The sequence below is a fragment of the Schistosoma mansoni genome, chromosome 6 (assembly GCF_000237925.1).
Source record: "Schistosoma mansoni strain Puerto Rico chromosome 6, complete genome".
In the NCBI taxonomy this organism is placed as follows: domain Eukaryota; kingdom Metazoa; phylum Platyhelminthes; class Trematoda; order Strigeidida; family Schistosomatidae; genus Schistosoma; species Schistosoma mansoni.
The window spans coordinates 2,787,103-2,804,650 of NC_031500.1; the positions used below are offsets into that span (position 1 = coordinate 2,787,103).

The 17,548-nt window shown below is 37.2% G+C and overlaps 2 protein-coding genes across 2 annotated transcripts; one reads left to right on the forward strand and one right to left on the reverse strand.

Annotated features, from left to right (window-relative positions):
- Positions 1-2,704: 2,704 nt before the first annotated feature.
- On the forward strand, positions 2,705-7,035 carry Smp_002880.1 (putative atp synthase alpha subunit mitochondrial). Its single transcript, XM_018797955.1, has 5 exons — positions 2,705-2,807; positions 5,208-5,432; positions 5,465-5,800; positions 5,839-6,622; positions 6,660-7,035. The coding sequence occupies exons 1-5, from the start codon at positions 2,748-2,750 to the stop codon at positions 6,896-6,898; spliced, it is 1,644 nt and encodes a 547-aa protein (XP_018652944.1). The 5' UTR covers positions 2,705-2,747; the 3' UTR covers positions 6,899-7,035.
- Positions 7,036-13,248: 6,213 nt separating this feature from the next.
- Positions 13,249-17,191, reverse strand: Smp_002870 (hypothetical protein). Its single transcript, XM_018797956.1, has 3 exons — positions 16,443-17,191; positions 16,238-16,408; positions 13,249-13,671 (listed from the first exon to the last, which is right to left on the reverse strand). Exons 1-3 carry the CDS (start codon positions 17,123-17,125, stop codon positions 13,491-13,493), a joined length of 1,035 nt encoding a protein of 344 aa, XP_018652945.1. The 5' UTR covers positions 17,126-17,191; the 3' UTR covers positions 13,249-13,490.
- Between the last annotated feature and the right edge of the window lie 357 nt (positions 17,192-17,548).

Consider the following 17,548-nt stretch of genomic DNA (forward strand, 5'->3'; position numbering starts at 1 on the left):
TTGGGATGGACAACACTGGATATGAAGATATAATGGGACGACAAGGACTGACTGGGGGAAGGAATGAGAATGGTGACAGATTCGCATATCCATGTGCATTCAACAAAACAGTTATAGGCAACAAAATATTCCCACACAAACGCATACACAAATCTACATGGATGTCACCGGATCACACTACACAGAACCAGATAGACCATATTTGCATCATTGAAAAGTTCAGAAGGTCAATGGAAGATGTGAGAAGCAGGAAAGGAGCTGACTCAGCTTTAGATCACCATATGGTTGTGGTCAAGATGAAACCGAAGCTAAACATGCTATGGAAAACTGGACAAACATCATTATATACGTTCAATGCAGCCTTCATTTGAGATACTAACAAACTCAACGAATTCAAGATAACTCCCAAAAACAGGTTCCAAGCCTTACAGGACCTACTGAAAGGAGGATAAACGATTATGGACGACAACTGAAAGGGGAACAAAGAAGCACTAACTTCAACGTGTCAAGAGGTTCTGGGCCGCAAGAAACATCATCAAAAATAATGAATCTCTATGGTAACCCTGGACAGGATTGAGGGAGGAAGAACAAGAAGATAGTAATTAAGAACTGCCAAACAAGAGCAGAGAAAGTCAAGGCAACTGCCAAATACACAGAAACAAACAGACAAGTGAGGAAGGGCATTAGAGCTTACAAGCAGAATTACGTGGAAGACCCAGCACTGGCAGCTAGTAAAGCTGATAGTAATAGAAACATGAGACAACCACATGACACAACGAAGAAACTGGTAGGGAAATGTAGGGAATCAGATAGACCAGTCAAGTGCGAAGAAGGCAAGCCAATCACTGAGATCCAAGTATAGAGGAACGGATGGGTGAAACACTCTGAAGAACTCTTGAAGAGATCAACCCCACTGAACCTACTGTACATCGAAACAGCACATACAGACCTTCCTATAGATTTCACTGAACCAACAATCAAAGAATTCAGGTCGGCCATGTAGTATAATCTCTCTTTATTATGACCCGGCTTCTCCTCTTGCTTAGTATTCCTGGACAAGAATTCATTCGACAAATTACGAAATCAGAATATGGTTGAACAGGAATGAAGAGAGTCGGTCCACTGTGAAACGTTTGCAGCTGATAACGAAGCTTTTAGTTGTATGTGAAAGCGTTTTACCGACCCGTTTGCTTGTGGGTTTGCTAGTCGTGTGTAATCACCTTAGATCTTTGGTAGCTAACACAGGAGTGTGCCCACTCCCTCACGTCTTTATTTCTACTAGGTCAACAAAATCGTTCTGTTTTGAGCTTGATGGTCGCACGAACATTTGGATGAGAAAGTTTGTGCAACGTAATGAAGACGTTGCGTCGATAAAGCTTCGGCAAGATTGGACGATCACATAGCAAAGTTCCCTTTCCTAACCCTCTCTGTTTAATACTCATTTTCAGGGTTGTAAAAGATAACTCGTGATGAAAATCAGTGTCTTCTTCTTGACTCTGGGTGAGTTTGAGAGGGTTCAAGGAAGTTATACGAGACATTGTTCTAAGGCTCTTCCGATTGCTGAGTCGGATGCGTCTACGGCGATACTAATGGGCGCTTGAGTGTCTTGATGTACCGGCATGGTTGTCTTTGCGATAAGTTCCTTAACTGTGGAGAATACTTTTCGCACAGTGTCGTTCAGTATAATGGATTTCGCATTTCCACGAAGTTGGTCAGTTAGTGGTTTCATGAATGACGCGCTTCTTAGTATGAACAGTCTGTAGAAACTTAAAAGACCGTTGAGTGTGCTCAATTGCTTAATGGTGGTCAGTTCTGGGTAATCAAGAATGGCCGCCATTTGCTTCTCAGAGGTCGGATGCCTTGAGCATCAATAGTGTGTCCTAGGAATTCTAAGGAAGTGGTTCTTATTTGGCATTTCTGAGTATTTACAGTAATGTCATGCTTTTGCAGTTGTTCGGACACGATGTTCAGATGCTGGAGATGAGATTCTCTGTCCGGATTTGCCATCAAGCAGTCATCAACGTACGCATGTATGAAGTTGAGACCTCGAAAAACGTTATCTATGAATCTTTGGGTAGTGTGGACAGCATTGCTTCAGCCGAAAGGCATTCGCAAAAATTCGTAGAGACCGGAGGGAGTGATGATAGTGGTTTTTGGAATATCGTTAGTAGCCATAGGGTTTTGGTTATAGGCTTTAACCAAGTCGATTTTATAAAAGACAGTTGTACCTTTCAAAGTAGCTGTCAAATCATGAATACGAGACAGCGGATGCATGACCAAGCGCCTTCAGCTTGGTGAGTCCAGTTAAACTAGTGTGGTCAGCATCCAATGTCGAACACTTATAGAGCTATTGATCCCGGGGATTTATTTACCGTTATAGACTTATTAAACTATTTACTTTACTGTTTTTTTCACCGCTACAATAGTAACAGGTCTCTCAAGAGAAATATCAAACTAATTATTCAACTGATAGACTTTCATAGTTAAGATCACTCTAAACCTTTCAACTCTCATTTTGTTTCAGAATGATCTTATACAACAGGGTTTTATTGAAAAATTAATTTTTGAAATAAATTGGGCTAAAAGAAAGCTAAATCTCCAAACAAGCAACCGCAGGGTAAGTCAGTTACAATAAAATTACACAATATACTGGTCACTATAGGTTATAACATTTTCAGTTGGTTGTTTGAGTTGTCGGGTTTGTGACGCGGGATTGTGCGGTTTCACTTTCTTACTCATCTGTTGCCATGTCTTCGTTTCGTGCTGCTGGACTGGTTTTACGTCAGTTGTCCAATAAAAACCCATGTGTGAGTTGACTTATGAATGCGTCTACTTTGTTTGTTCCATATAAACTCGAAATAAACAGGCTACAATCTGTTACGTCTTATGTCGGTTTGGGGATCGTCCTGATGATCTTTTTGAGACTGAACTTTAGTCATATTTCTAGTGGCGATCTCCTATCTTTCGCTTTTCAGTCCTCTTCAACCTAGGTAGTTATGTCTTTTAGATCGCAAAAATCAGCAACTAGTATGTTGTCAGGTTGATTCCCAGAAATCACATTGGTGTTATGCTACAGCGTCAGTCCGTGTAACCTAGTGAATGCGTTTGTATAAACCTGATTGAGAGTATGCGTTGGTCCGGGTTGCCAATACAAAATTAAGGAGAAAGGTATTGACAACGAACGGTCAAATTAGTGTAGTTCATTAGGAGAAACTCGTTGATAATGTAGTAGATGACATTGCAATATGACGAAAAAGTTCATGCACATAGTTCGCTTCAATAACTTCACAAATATAGAAAATCATACTTACAGTCAAGATTTGGTGGAAAAAATTCTCAACGATTATTGGATCTAATATAAGTTATCCGAGCTCCAGGCAGCTTAATTCCAGAGTTTTGGAAAAAACACGTCTAGTTAATTAAGTTGTAAACTTTTATATTATACTTCCGCATCCCGTTTTATTATCAATTGCTGGCTATAAAATTTTCAGAAAAATCTACGTGAATCTTGACCTTTACAAATGTCGGAGTTAGACTACCTTAAAGCGTGGCTGTTTAAACCAACAAACTTCTAGGAAACATTTGCAAGAAAAAAAGTATGATAAGTATGCAGACGTCACGTCAGTTAACAGAAAGGAAGTGTGGCGGATTATTTGATTTGTAGCTTATAATAATCTCCATTTTACGGTGAATTATGAGTCGCTACCTAAGGTCCTGTTTCCGAATGTTTGGGTTTCATCTATGGACCATCCCTTACTTGTCTCAACCTGTAAAACTAAGTAGCAATACGTACTCTTGTAAATACCAAGTGTACGAACACGTTCTCCTGCGGAAGTGCAAAATCAATTATGCGAATGTCAATATCAATACATATTATTGTCTTACGAACTAGTATCTTTCATAGGCCTGACTTGTCTCTTAGTTCCAAACGTTGTACATCAGGTAAGGACGTTTTTTTGAGCACTCATCGTAAAACGACATTTTTTGGTGGAGGATCGTTCTCTGAGCTAGTGGTTTGATTGTGATGCTTTCATTATTCTTCTGAACAACAGAACTTTCACTTATAAATCGTTTATTTGCAAGTAGAGCTCACTGCTGAGTGGCAAACATAATCTTTACTTCCTGTGGGATTTTAACTTTTCTTTGTGTAAAACTTTTCCCTTCTACATAGCCTTATAATTCTGTTACTTCATTTAGTTTAGGTGTTTGTAAAAAGCTCTCTTTTTAATTAAAACACGGTTTTCAAGCTGTAAGTTACAGGTTAGAATCTTGTTCTGCCGGCTTGTGCTGACGTGCATGTCCGCAATCATGTTCTAAAATGAAAGGAAATGTATGTTTTTTGGTAATTAAGCTACATCGTCACGAAATGTAAATTACACTATGCAAATATAAAAAGTCATCTCACACGTGCCGCAGCCGACTCTAAATCGTGTAATTCACAGTCTAAATATTGGTTATAGTATTTGCGTGCACTCTAACCATGTAATCTTCAACTTACATAACTCTGTCCAACAGTTAGCGACTCAATAGAATTTTTCTGCGTCTTCATCTGACTGCCTTTAACTTATCTCCAGTCTACTCCTACACCAGACGCATCCCACTTACGCCCATTTGTTGGATGACTTCACCATATTCTCATCATTTCCCTTTCTGACGACTGTCGGTTTGCTCCGTTAATTTTAATTGAACCACGTGATATACATAAAAGCAACGATAACTCAGACAAAATGTATGCTATTTATTAAAAGAAAATAGTGCTGGCTGTCTTGTCTCTCTAAAATATGTGAACCTACAGCTGCTTATAACACTCTTTTCTTCTGCATCATGATATCACAGCCTATATTTTCCATTTCCGGATTAATTTGTCATTTGTTACATCGCGGGTAAACAGTTGTTTTGGTGCTCTACTGTGACAGGATTTACATGCTTAAATAAAACAATTATTCAACAAACAAACTACTAGGACAATAAGTTTCCACTACTTGTATACTAGTTATGGTTCGTTAATTTCGATAAGCTAGTGACCTATGTCATGTTTCCAGCTATTTATTATCAAGTCAGTAGAAGCAATGTACTCTGGTAATTCGGTATGTATGCTGAACTTTCAACATATTTACTCCACTTGTATCATCCATTCTCTTATTAGCACGTACATCGCATACATATTGCTGCTGATCCGTAAACTTACTGTTTTCCTTTCATTTTAGGTATTTAAACAACTTGGATGCCGATGGCTATCCACTTCATCTACCTTAAAAGCTGGAGCCCCAGAATTCTCCAGTATTTTAGAGGAGCGTATTCTAGGACAAACATTGCAAACTAACTTGGAGGAAACTGGGCGTGTTCTGAGCATCGGTGATGGGATCGCACGTGTCTATGGTCTGAAAAATATACAAGCGGAGGAAATGGTGGAGTTCTCGTCGGGACTAAAGGTATAACCATTTGAATTGTTAACATTCCTTAGGGTATGGCTCTAAATTTGGAGCCTGACAATGTTGGTGTGGTCGTTTTCGGTAATGACAAACTAATCCGCGAAGGAGATATCGTTAAGCGGGCAGGGGCTATTGTTGACGTGCCTGTCGGAGTAGAGTTACTTGGTCGAGTAGTTGATGCCTTAGGTAATCCAATCGACGGAGCAGGTGCTATCAATACGAAAACAAGACAACGTGTTGGAGTTAAAGCTCCAGGTATCATACCACGTATTTCTGTTCGTGAACCAATGCAAACTGGAATTAAGGCTGTTGATAGCCTCGTTCCCATTGGCCGTGGTCAGCGTGAACTAATCATCGGAGACCGTCAGGTACTTTTAAGATTTTCAATGACGTGATTCACCTCTAGACAGGTAAAACAGCTATTGCAGTCGATACTATTATTAATCAAAAGCGTTTCAACGACGCAGCTGATGAAAAAAAGAAGTTGTATTGTATCTACGTTGCCATCGGACAAAAACGTTCAACAGTTGCGCAACTAGTCAAACGTCTCACTGATGCAGATGCTATAAAATACACTATCATTGTGTCTGCAACAGCATCTGATGCAGCTCCGCTTCAGTACTTGGCTCCATACGCAGGGTGTGCAATGGGCGAATATTTTCGTGATAATGGGAAGCATGCATTAATAATTTATGACGATCTATCTAAACAGGCTGTTGCCTATCGACAAATGTCACTTCTGTTACGAAGACCTCCAGGAAGAGAAGCTTATCCTGGTGATGTGTTTTATTTGCACTCCCGTTTACTGGAGAGAGCTGCTAAGATGAATGATTCCTATGGAGGCGGTTCACTAACAGCCCTTCCAGTCATTGAAACACAGGCCGGTGATGTATCTGCATACATTCCAACTAACGTTATCTCTATAACTGATGGGCAAATTTTCTTGGAGACTGAATTATTCCATAAAAGTATAAGACCTGCTATCAATGTTGGTCTTTCTGTTAGTCGTGTTGGGTCTGCTGCACAAACTAAAGCTATGAAACAGGTTGCTGGTCGCATGAAACTAGAGTTAGCTCAGTATCGAGAAGTAGCTGCTTTTGCTCAATTTGGTTCTGACTTAGATGCATCAACTCAATCGTTGCTAAACCGGGGTGTTCGTTTAACGGAACTCCTGAAACAAAATCAATATGGTATGTAAATCTAAAACTAATCACTCATTTTGTTTAGCTCCCATGGCAATTGAACAACAGGTTGTTGTAATATACGCTGGTGTTAGGGGACATTTGGATAAGTTGGACCCATCAAAAATTATCCACTTTGAGAAAGATTTTCTCAAGTTTGTCCTAGCAAATCATCAAGATCTCCTAAAGACCATACGTGAAGATGGAGAACTGAAGCCAGCAACTGATGAAAAACTGAAAAAGATTGTAGTCGATTTCTTGGCTGGGTATCAAACGTCTCCATAGACAATCAAATAAAGTATGCAACTATGGTAGTATCTTTTCATAGGATTTACGAGCTCAATAATGTTATTTGCAGATTTCCGTCGCAAGTCCTTTGTACTTAGTCTTATTGATAATAAAAATACCTTGAAAGCAAAGTACTTCAACTGTTTTTTGTATGGTGTGTAGATTTGGAAACGCAACAACTGATCAGTATATTTGAATACATCCCACTCGATATGTGGTTATAAATGACATACTTAGCAAATTTAATGATTGGTCTAACATTTGTACTATTATCACTAAATGACCGTATAAAAATGATATATATTGCCAAATCTTAGAAATAGAGATATGAACCGTGTTCTTTTATCTAGTGATATAAGTGTATCGTGTTGACTGGACGTTCTCGTAACTATAGTACTGCACGGAGGTTTACAATGTTGGTGGGAGCTCTATCCTCAAAAGAATCCCCCTGTCTATGCATTACTCAGTGGTTGGAATGACGGAAATTCTTCATGAACAAAATATAAATGCGGATTCAATAAACGTCCGGCATTTATCAAATCTCTGTTGTGTCTTCGGTATTTTCATTTACTTACAAATCTTTTGGAAAGTAGTGTTTTAATTTATGACCTGAAAATTCAAAACATTTGGGGTGATATTAGGCATTTTGTATCTTTTAGGTTGAACCAGTAAATAATCTTGTCGAAAATGGGGACCGATCCAAGTAAGATAGCCACTTGGGTCGGTTCGTTGTTTTAATCACATTGCACTATCTTCACAGCTCCATAGTGACAAGTAATTTTGTGTTTAGTTGTACACATGGAGGATGAACAAGTTAGTCTTTCTGGCTGTTGTCATTACTGTTAGAAGTTAGTGGTTTTAATTTCCGTGTGAAATAGCCATGATTAAGTAGTACTTTATCTTATCTGTTCCAGTCTTGTTTGTTGGCATTGCCATTGTTTACCAAAAGACATGTTACCAGTCACCACTTTTGTACCACTGAGTTGCGACCTAGAACAATCTTAATTTGTTAATTACTTGACTATTTCAAGGTGGGACAATTGTCGATTTTCGGTCACTTTATAAGATATTGCAGAGAGCTGAATAATATTTTGAAGCGGAAATGGTTTGTGAGATAGTTATTTAGTCTACGACCACATATCTCACATCTCCTTGAGAGAAAGTGTATAACGACGAGATAGTATAACTATTTTCAGTACTTCTTGGGTTGAGTTTATAACTTTCTAATTTCGGAAGTATCTCAATTCGTCTGACTGAATGAAAACGAGTGATTTAAAATAAGTCTGTCATATACTACTGTTTGGCATTGGTTTTTCATTTGTTTTGTAATTTAAAAGTATAGATTTGCCGTGTTGATGTTTCAGCTTTAAATATAACATTTAAAATATGTAATATTTTATTAGTCATACTAGTTTCTCTTTTGCAAATGCTAGAGAACAAAACATTCTCGTTTACGTACTTTTTGAACAGAAATGATGTGCTGTGTATAGACTGATTATCTAAAGGTGCTACTTTTTTCCTAAACGAAACTACACATGTGGTCAGACTTTTTTTCCTAACATTAAACCGGCCAATTGTTTTTCGTACAACATGCAATTAGGTCATGATCGATAAAATTTGTTCAAGGATTGATTATGATTGATCAGTTACGATTTAAATACTGAAAATAGCCTTGTATCACTGTCAGATAAATCGCTTAGGAATGCGAATTGTAGTGTTACTTTTCCTACGCTTAAGCGAATGACGAAATCAACAGTTAAGAGTTGGTTTTACAGTTAACTACAATAACTAAATACATTTGACCTGTACCATTGAGCGTTTATTATTGATTTTGCGTTTAAGATTTCGACAGGTCATTAATCCCATTTTAGTCAAATACGACTTCCAGTATTTGGAGGTTTGAAGTGTTTTCGAAGTAAGGTTAATTTCGTTATGTTCAAAAAACTTACACTTAATTCCCCCTTGCAGGCTTTACCAAACCTAAGAGTTCTCGTTCAACTTTTATGGTGTTTGACCTTCATGCACTTGGCTTTTCGTACTTCTACTCTGGTTCGGAACGTATAATATTGTCACTATCTCATTCAAAACGTCGTGATTCCTAACCCAAAAGGTGGGCCTATGCTTGGCGAATAAGTTATATTGAGATACCAACCATACTCTGCGAGAATCGCTTTGGTTTGTTTCTGCTATTTCCCTTGTATAGGGACGAAAGTTCTATTATTATTTAGCTTATTTGAAATGGAAAATCCTCAGTATCTGTTGAGCACTAGGCAGCTATTTCTCCATGGGTTATATCTCAGAAGTGATAACTACCTACGACTCTGGAAACCACGGGTTTTGCGTTGAGCATGATACGTTTTGATCCTCGTGTAAAAATAAAGTAATCCGCATGAGGAATTGGGGAAATTGCGCGACCAATGTATTAAACTAGTGTTCAGTGATGACTGGATTTGTGCATCAATCAGCTGATACTTCACATAGTCTATGTAGATCAAAGGCCTTGAGAAACATTTACTTTGTCAGCTGAATGCATCTCGAGTAGAGTTTTAAGTATCTTGATTGGTTTAGCTTAGTTTGTCATTTTTCTATCAGTCTGTGCCAACTTGAGTTGCACAAATATCGTATTTTATAATGATTGTAAAAAGCCTTGTGTCTGATTATCTATCGATAGATATTGTTATATGAGATTTCTTTCCATATATATGTCATAGGACGGGAATAATATATATGCATAAAAATATTATTGTACAATTTGTTGGTATCTACGTTGATTTATAGGTGACACCACAGAACAGGGTAAAATAAAAATTTGAAATATGGGGTGGCCAGTTTACATGGATCAAATACCACTATGAGAGATACGGATTCTAGGCCTTTGACCGAATCTGGCGTCTCTGACTGTGAAGCTGAACGACACGGGGTCGAATCAGTCGGGGAGCATCAGTCCGCTCAAAACTACAGGTACACCTTGCTGACGAGTGCCAAGTATCACGAAACCTAGGTCCAGGGTTTCCTGTTGACCACCTCCAACAACTATTCTTAAACAAGAATTCAAATGGTGAAAGCAAATGATGCAGGTTTACGAAGTTATTGCAGGTAGCACATTGTTATTATGGATTTCAACAGCCATAATTTGGAGAAAAGCAAATCCAAAACGTCTAGGTCATGAAAAACTTAGTTGTTCGAAGCGTATAGATTTAATAAACATTTAGACTTGGTTGAAAGTAGAAGAAACTTTTGGACTATTTATTTGAACACTCTTGATTTTGACAGCTGAGTAGAATAGAATGAAGTCAAAGGCTAAGATGATTCTTTAAAAAATCACTTGAAATACCCGTATATATTACTAATATAAATTATAACGAATGAAGTTTTCACTCCTTATTCAGAAGGAAATGTAGTTTATTATAGTCGTCGTTCATCAATTGAAGCTAGTTTTCATTACAAGCTCGGAAACTATAACTAGATTGGATTGCAGAGTAAATTAATCTCAGTTTTAGACTCTTTACCAGTAGACATTCATCAATTTATAAGGGAGTGAGTCCTAAACATTGACGTTCGTTTGAAGACGAGTCTACCAAACGGAAGTATGGTGTTCCGTATTTTCAATCTGAGCAGCTGAAAAGGTGCCACATTCCTACGCAATCGGTTAATTAGTACATTAATCTTGTTTACTTTTCTTAAAATAGTCAGCTGGATAAATTTTATTTATGCTGATAATTGTATTGATTATTTGATTTTTATCAATAAAAGTTTATATGTATATATATATATATATATACCACCTTATGAACAAAAATTCATTCCGATTAAGTATCTTTCTTTTTACATATTTGAGAGTACCTTTCATTGAAACATACCATTAGCTGAATCTCAAATTAAGCAAGTACAAAATGACTATCCACAAAGGTTCGTGCCAATTGTAGTAATTCATTGGTCAGTACGAAGTCCATATAGACTTCGATCAACTATCTGTTCAGCCGTAAACTGTTTAGCCCTCAGACCTGTATGCTTACCTCTAGTCGAAAAACCAAATACTTGGAATCCTGCTATAATCTTACGTGTTCCAATATTGTATACAAACAAATTCAATTATTCTTCGTTTTGCCAAGAGCTCTTCCAGTAGGAAATGATCGGCGAACACAGCTGTAATAATATTGAACCCTAGTTTGCTACTATCACTAGAGTGTTCGGATTTTATGTTTCTTCTTGAGACAGTTTGTGCAATAATATTCACTAACATCTTTAACTTTTAAACCTTTTAGTTGTTCAGAACAATACATGTTAATATGTCTACCTTAATCTTACAGTATTCGATATCGCAGCTATAATTATTCTGTAACTTGGTGTTTGTAGCACATAAATTTTACTGCAGTAAAATTAAGTCCTAGGGTTTCTAACCTGATTCACTTTATCCCTTCAGAATCATACGTCTAATTCCCAAGTTGCTTTCTTGTTGATTCGAATAGTGACTAGCAATTTCCCGTTGTGATAATATTCATGTTGATTAGCATTACATGGAAAGCTCAAAAATACACTGGGGTTTTTGGATTCGAGTGGAGATTTTCCTACGATCATCTGATGTAATAATCCTTATAAAATGAAGCGGTTAAAACAGCCAGTCAATATTGCCAACTTCAGAGCTAGTGTGTAGAAAACGCGACTTATTTATTAATTAAATGAGCTTCAGTGATAAAACCGTAACTGTTTAACCTTCAAATAAATAAAAGTAATTTATTTACCAATTCAGGCACGATAAACTTAGTTTCTGTTAGGCTTTCTGTATTTATGTTGTATATCAAACTATACTTGTTACTTACCTTCATCTAAATATGAGCTTGAATCTTAGTAGGATTTATTGATATTATTGCGATTCAATTCCTTTTGTTGTACCAAGTTCTGTCATTACTAGCTTAAGTGAGTTGTCTTGACTTTTGGATAGACAAATTAATCTTATTTTTCAAATCATGATGTACGCAAAAATCCGGCCTTACAAATTACTCACTTATAACCTTTTATTTGTCGCTTACTCTATTCGTCACATGTCTCTAGCTTGCCTTTTGTATCTGACTATAAATGTTGAGTCAGTTTTTGTAAAATCGATTGGGTATTTCTGCTACTTGTTTGTATTTCTTTTCATCTCTTAGGGTTCGTCAGCAATATCGAATGTCTGAAATATACGTTCCTCAAATACTTTCGTATTTGACTTTTTACATCTACGTTGTTTACGTGAATAAATACGAAATCACATAAGGCATATTTCACTAGCATTGTTAACGGTCCGATCTTTTTTTTATAAATAACAGTGTGTTAATAATTTTGAAAATCAGTTTATTTGGAATATGCCAGATAATTCAAAAATAGTTCCAGGTGTGGAACTCCGCCTCTCTGTGTCAATCTAAACATTCACCTTTGCACAATCCTGCAAAACATATATTTGTTTGAGTCGAAGAGCAGTGGTTACTGTTTCCACTTGAAATATAGCACATGGAACCGCACATTTAATTGAATGATTAGACCGTTTAGACAAACACCGGTAATATCAAGTACAACGTTAGATAACGAGTCTACTGAACAACTCTGATGTCTTAAAAGTCATTAAGCATGCTAATCGAAATTGTGGTTCAGAAAGATCCTGAGCTGTTTGTTTAAATATTTGTTTTTGTCTTCCAATTAACAATCATTCTAACACTCTAAATGATGTTGACATGTCTAGAAGCATACTTCTACTAAATCAGGTCAAGTAGTACTTGTAAAGTACCCAGTTTTTAAATACTATGTAATGTAACCATTAATCATCTCCAGACTCACCGAGTCCCCTATTTCATAATTATTTACTAGGTTAGGTTGAATGTACGTTTATACCTAAAACTTTTGTATAAGCCGATTTTTATATACAACAATAAGTTCAACTGCTCATTTTGCTTACTTCTCCAGTTCGACTACTTGAGTTTATTTTCAATCTTTTGTATCATTTTCACACTAATTAAGTAAACACCCGAACAACACAACTCACACAGTTTTTCAACTTTTTGCTCAGTACTTTCTAAATTTAGATACTTGTTCCACCTAATAACCGCAAACTTCTATACAGTAATAGACTGTTTTTAACCATTACTAACAGAAGCGTACAAAATTATGATTTTTTAGAAACCAGAGTAATCTGTTACGAATTGCTCCTTTGATTAGTTGAAGTTCGTCATCTAAAAAAAGTAGATACATTTTGTCGTGACAAGTTTATTTTTAAATAGCATCCTAAGGAGACTATTTGGAAGTTCAATTTTATTTATTTGGTCATTGGTCGTTAAAAGTACCAAATATTAACCGGTAAAGACAAGAAAAATTGTAACAGTACACTATTTCTTATTGTCTATACAATTCACAGCCATCAACAAGATATACATATAAAATAAAGGATTAGAAAGACACTTGACTGAACGTTAAAACAAAAAGTTATATATATATATATATGATGGAGCTCATCTAATTTTTCTGCATTAGCATTCATAATTGAAAAGGTGAGTACAGACAAAAAACAGTGATTTTCTTGTGCAACATTTACAAAATAGCATAGTTAAGAAAGAGAATATCACGATAAATTATCATTTGAAACGGAAATCGGGGGTGGGATAGGTGGCAGCGGTGTACCATTTGTTTGTATGGGTTGGGTTTGTTCAGTCGAGAAATTCGAAATTGTATGGATGGACGGAATATATTTTCCTGCAGATTGAATACTTGTAGTATTTACATGGTTTAGAGCTGGAATGTACCTAAAAATAGAGAAGATAATGATTAAGAATCAGGATGAAATATACCTAAATGACCACGAATAGAAATGCAAAGTAGTTCACAAGCTACACCTATATAATGAAGACGAGTAGCTTAATAGGTAAAAACAAACTGTCTAAAGCCAACAAGCAACACCTCACTAATGATTATAATAGCGACAATAAATATATAGCCCTATGCTTGTGAAACCTGGCCTCTCCGAGTTGAGGATGTTAGACGACTCTCTGTGTTCGATCATCGTTGTCTCCGAAGGATTGCTGACATCCAGTGGCAACACCATGTTAGTAATGCAGAGGTTCGGCATCGTGTGTTCGGGCGCAGAGACAATAATTTAATTGGTGTCACCATCATGAAACATCGACTTCGGTGGCTTGGACATGTTCTACGAATGTCGTCCCAGAGACTTCCACATCGTGCATTATTTGCCGACGCTGGGACTGGTTGGAAAAAGCGGAGAGATGGTCAGTGTATGACATGGTGTCGTATTATGAAGGAAAGCTGCAAAGGGCTGGCTTCTGTTGGTCCTTCAGGACTTCCTGGCTGGGGTCCGAGAGATGGTGCATCACAGTGGCTAGAGACGTTATTAGACATGGCTCAGAATAGAAGCCAGTGGCGATCCTGCTGTAAGCTTCTTTTACTTTCTTCATAAAGAGTGGTTATAACTTTCTTAACTGAGAGAGTTTTTCTGGTTGGACATTTCAGTTCCTCCATCATTACTCTTCTCTTTTTATCCTTTTTTCCTTATATATACGCATCTTCCTCTTTCTCTTCCCATTCTCATTGTTTTGTGTGGCGCATGTATATCTGGTGCCCCCTTGCACCAATACGTATGTGTTTAAATAAATAATACATACTACGTATACCCAACTATCTACCTCGACTCATGATGTTTGCTCGTGTAGGAGTAGGTTGGAAATAAGGTAGCGGCAACCACAGAAAGACGTGGTATCATTCCATGAAGTCAATGTCTGTTGGACTAAGTATTATTTATTTGCTTTAACACATAAACAGTGGAACAAGAGAGCACTAAATACATATGCGTCACACAATAACAATGAGGCAAGTAGCAGTTATCATTGATTTGTGTGAGGGCTGTGATACTACCCTGACGCTCAAACCAAAGCAGGGGACTAAGTAGTGCAGAATAATTGGTTGGAGTTTAGACAATTACCACAATGAGCGATCGGAAACATTGTGTAATATGGCACAGATGCATTCACTATTTGTCTTCCCCTAGATCACAAGTTTTAGAATTATTTTATAATTTTTATTATGCAAATCCTTTCTTCCCTCTTAAATCATATGGCCCGCTTGATTTTTTTTCTACTGCTGCAACCATTACTACACCTATTACTCCGGTACTTATCGTGGCAATTTTATCTCGCTGTGCATACATCGTGTGTGATGTAACTTTAAAGTATGCACACATCCCAGGTTCTCTGGTGCCTATCATTGACTAACTGTGTATTTCAGTTGACCTATTGTAACAAATGTTTTGTGATGATAAATAAACGGTAAGTATTAAAAAAAAACAAAAGAAGTCACTAAAAGTAACCGTCCGATTTGAGAAGCATGAGAACAAACGCAAAATACACAAGCGCTAAAAACAACGAATAAAAATAAATACATCAGACAGACAGCGATTTTCTATTTTATATACGGCAATTTTCAGACAGACGAAGTTGCTTCCCAATTTAGAAAAGATTAGAAATCTAAAACTCTGAGGTGGCCTCACGTTCAACATTGATTCATCCGAAATGGTACTTGTAAGTCATTCCGAAGCGAGGGTACATAATTATATTTCAGAAGTCGTCCATGTTTATTTGCGGACGCACCATTTGCAGTTTAACCACTTGCAAATATAATACTACAGGTGAATGGTTTCTCAGTATCAAATGTGTCTCTTGGCTCATCAGGCCTCATTTTAAAAAAAAACTAAATGTCCAATCAGTCAGCTAAGAATATAGAAAGTCGATCAGTGCCTCCTGTACACCCAAATGGAAGTGAAAAAAAGTGTAAAATTCTCTGAATGGATATCATAGGATGAAGGGCAGTTGCATGAAGTGCTTGATAATTTCCGGCCATGGAGTCTTTTCTCGTTCCTTTTTTCCTCAATAATGTAATTTCAGTTCAACGCTCCATATTTCTAGTGTCCTATTATTTTCTGATTTATGAGAAGTGACTTGAATAAGCAATACGCTACTTAAAACATTGCGTCTACAAAGCCGTTCGCAGTTGAGAGTTTAGATCTATACCTTAAGAATGCATTTGATAAGTGTTCAAATCTCACTTATGCACTCAAACTATTATCCTTGTATATAAAGCTTGTGTCCAGTCAACAAAATGGCTCAGTGGTCTAGAGGTTAAGCGTTCGCGCGCGAGACTGGAGGTTGTGGGTTCTAATCTCGCATGCGAAATCGTGGATGCGCACTGCTGAGCCCCATATTAGAACGAAATGGCTATACAGTGCTCCCATGGTGGTCTAGTTTCAATGGACTCATTAATTCAACTCTTAAAATGGAAAGTTTTTAGAAAATAGTGACGTACCTGTTAGCCAATTGAGCATTGTTGTGTATATCTATCGTAAATGAAACCACTGAAGGTGGGCCTGATACTTGTCTTATTGGTGGTGGTTTACAAATATTCAGCCGAACCAGGACGTTGAATGCTGCGCTAGATACTACAGAGACAGGTGGGCCTAAATGGTTTGGAAAAAATCTGGGTCATGTAGATAAGACAAAATTAGTCTTACCCAGCAAACGTGAAACTATCATCTACATCGCCAAGTAGTCCATTACTGTGTCTTTGAAAAAAACGCAAGTAAGTCCACGCAATAAAAATCCCAGTCACAAAGAGAGAAAAGGATATGCCAGTACAAAATCCAATGCTGAATAAAACAGCAAAGGATAGAGCAGATATGAATGGTATGTGTTTATAGCGTATTTTCCCCAAAGGAAAATCGATCAATAGCTTATCTGACATCATCTGCCGGCCTAATACAGTGACGCCTCCCAAAAGCGCAACAAGGCCACATACAGGATATAAGAATAGAACACTTTTGTCATACATGATAAGTGATATTGGGAAAACAAATAAAGCAACAGAGAGAGAAGAAGAAAAGTTTACCAATACACTAAATCGAAGCAGCTCAAGCCATTTGTATGGACCGGATAGCAACTTATCCATGAGAAACACTGTCAGAATATCCAGCAAGAGAAGTGTGAGGGAAAAGTTGTAAAAGGAAGACGTGAAAAGTGTCCAAAACCGAAAGTAAGGTGGTAGGAGGTACCCTCCGATGATGCAGAAGTACGAATTCATATTTGGGATGTGGGACAAAGAATAGCATATACATTGTATACACATCACAAACTTCGTTTGCCACCGGCAATTACAGACTTTGGTATAACGAAGGGCTGAAGCAATGTTCATTGTCATTTCGTCTAGACTTCTAGCCTAAACTTCCTTCAGCTAGAACCTTGATTCACACTCCACAGTTCATGGGCAAGGTAAATAAGTCACCTTGAAATTTAAAAACCGTGGTTACCTACAAATCACGAACTTCCAATTTTCAATATACTGAAAGCGCATGAGAAAAATTCATTTATCCTTACTTATGTCCAGATATTGGAGTACGATTCTATGGCTTTGTTGCTAATCACTTATATTAATTTGGATGCTTAGTTCAGGTGGTTTTAATGGGCTCGACAAGTAGTCGTTGTATTATATTAGTATTAAGAGAAAAACTTGGTTGCTCAGTCAGTGATGTTAATTCACCGTGCTATCATAGATCATATTGAGTAAAAGGGATTAAAAGCTATTTAGTAATTATCAGAAGATGAATATAATCTCAAGGGATTT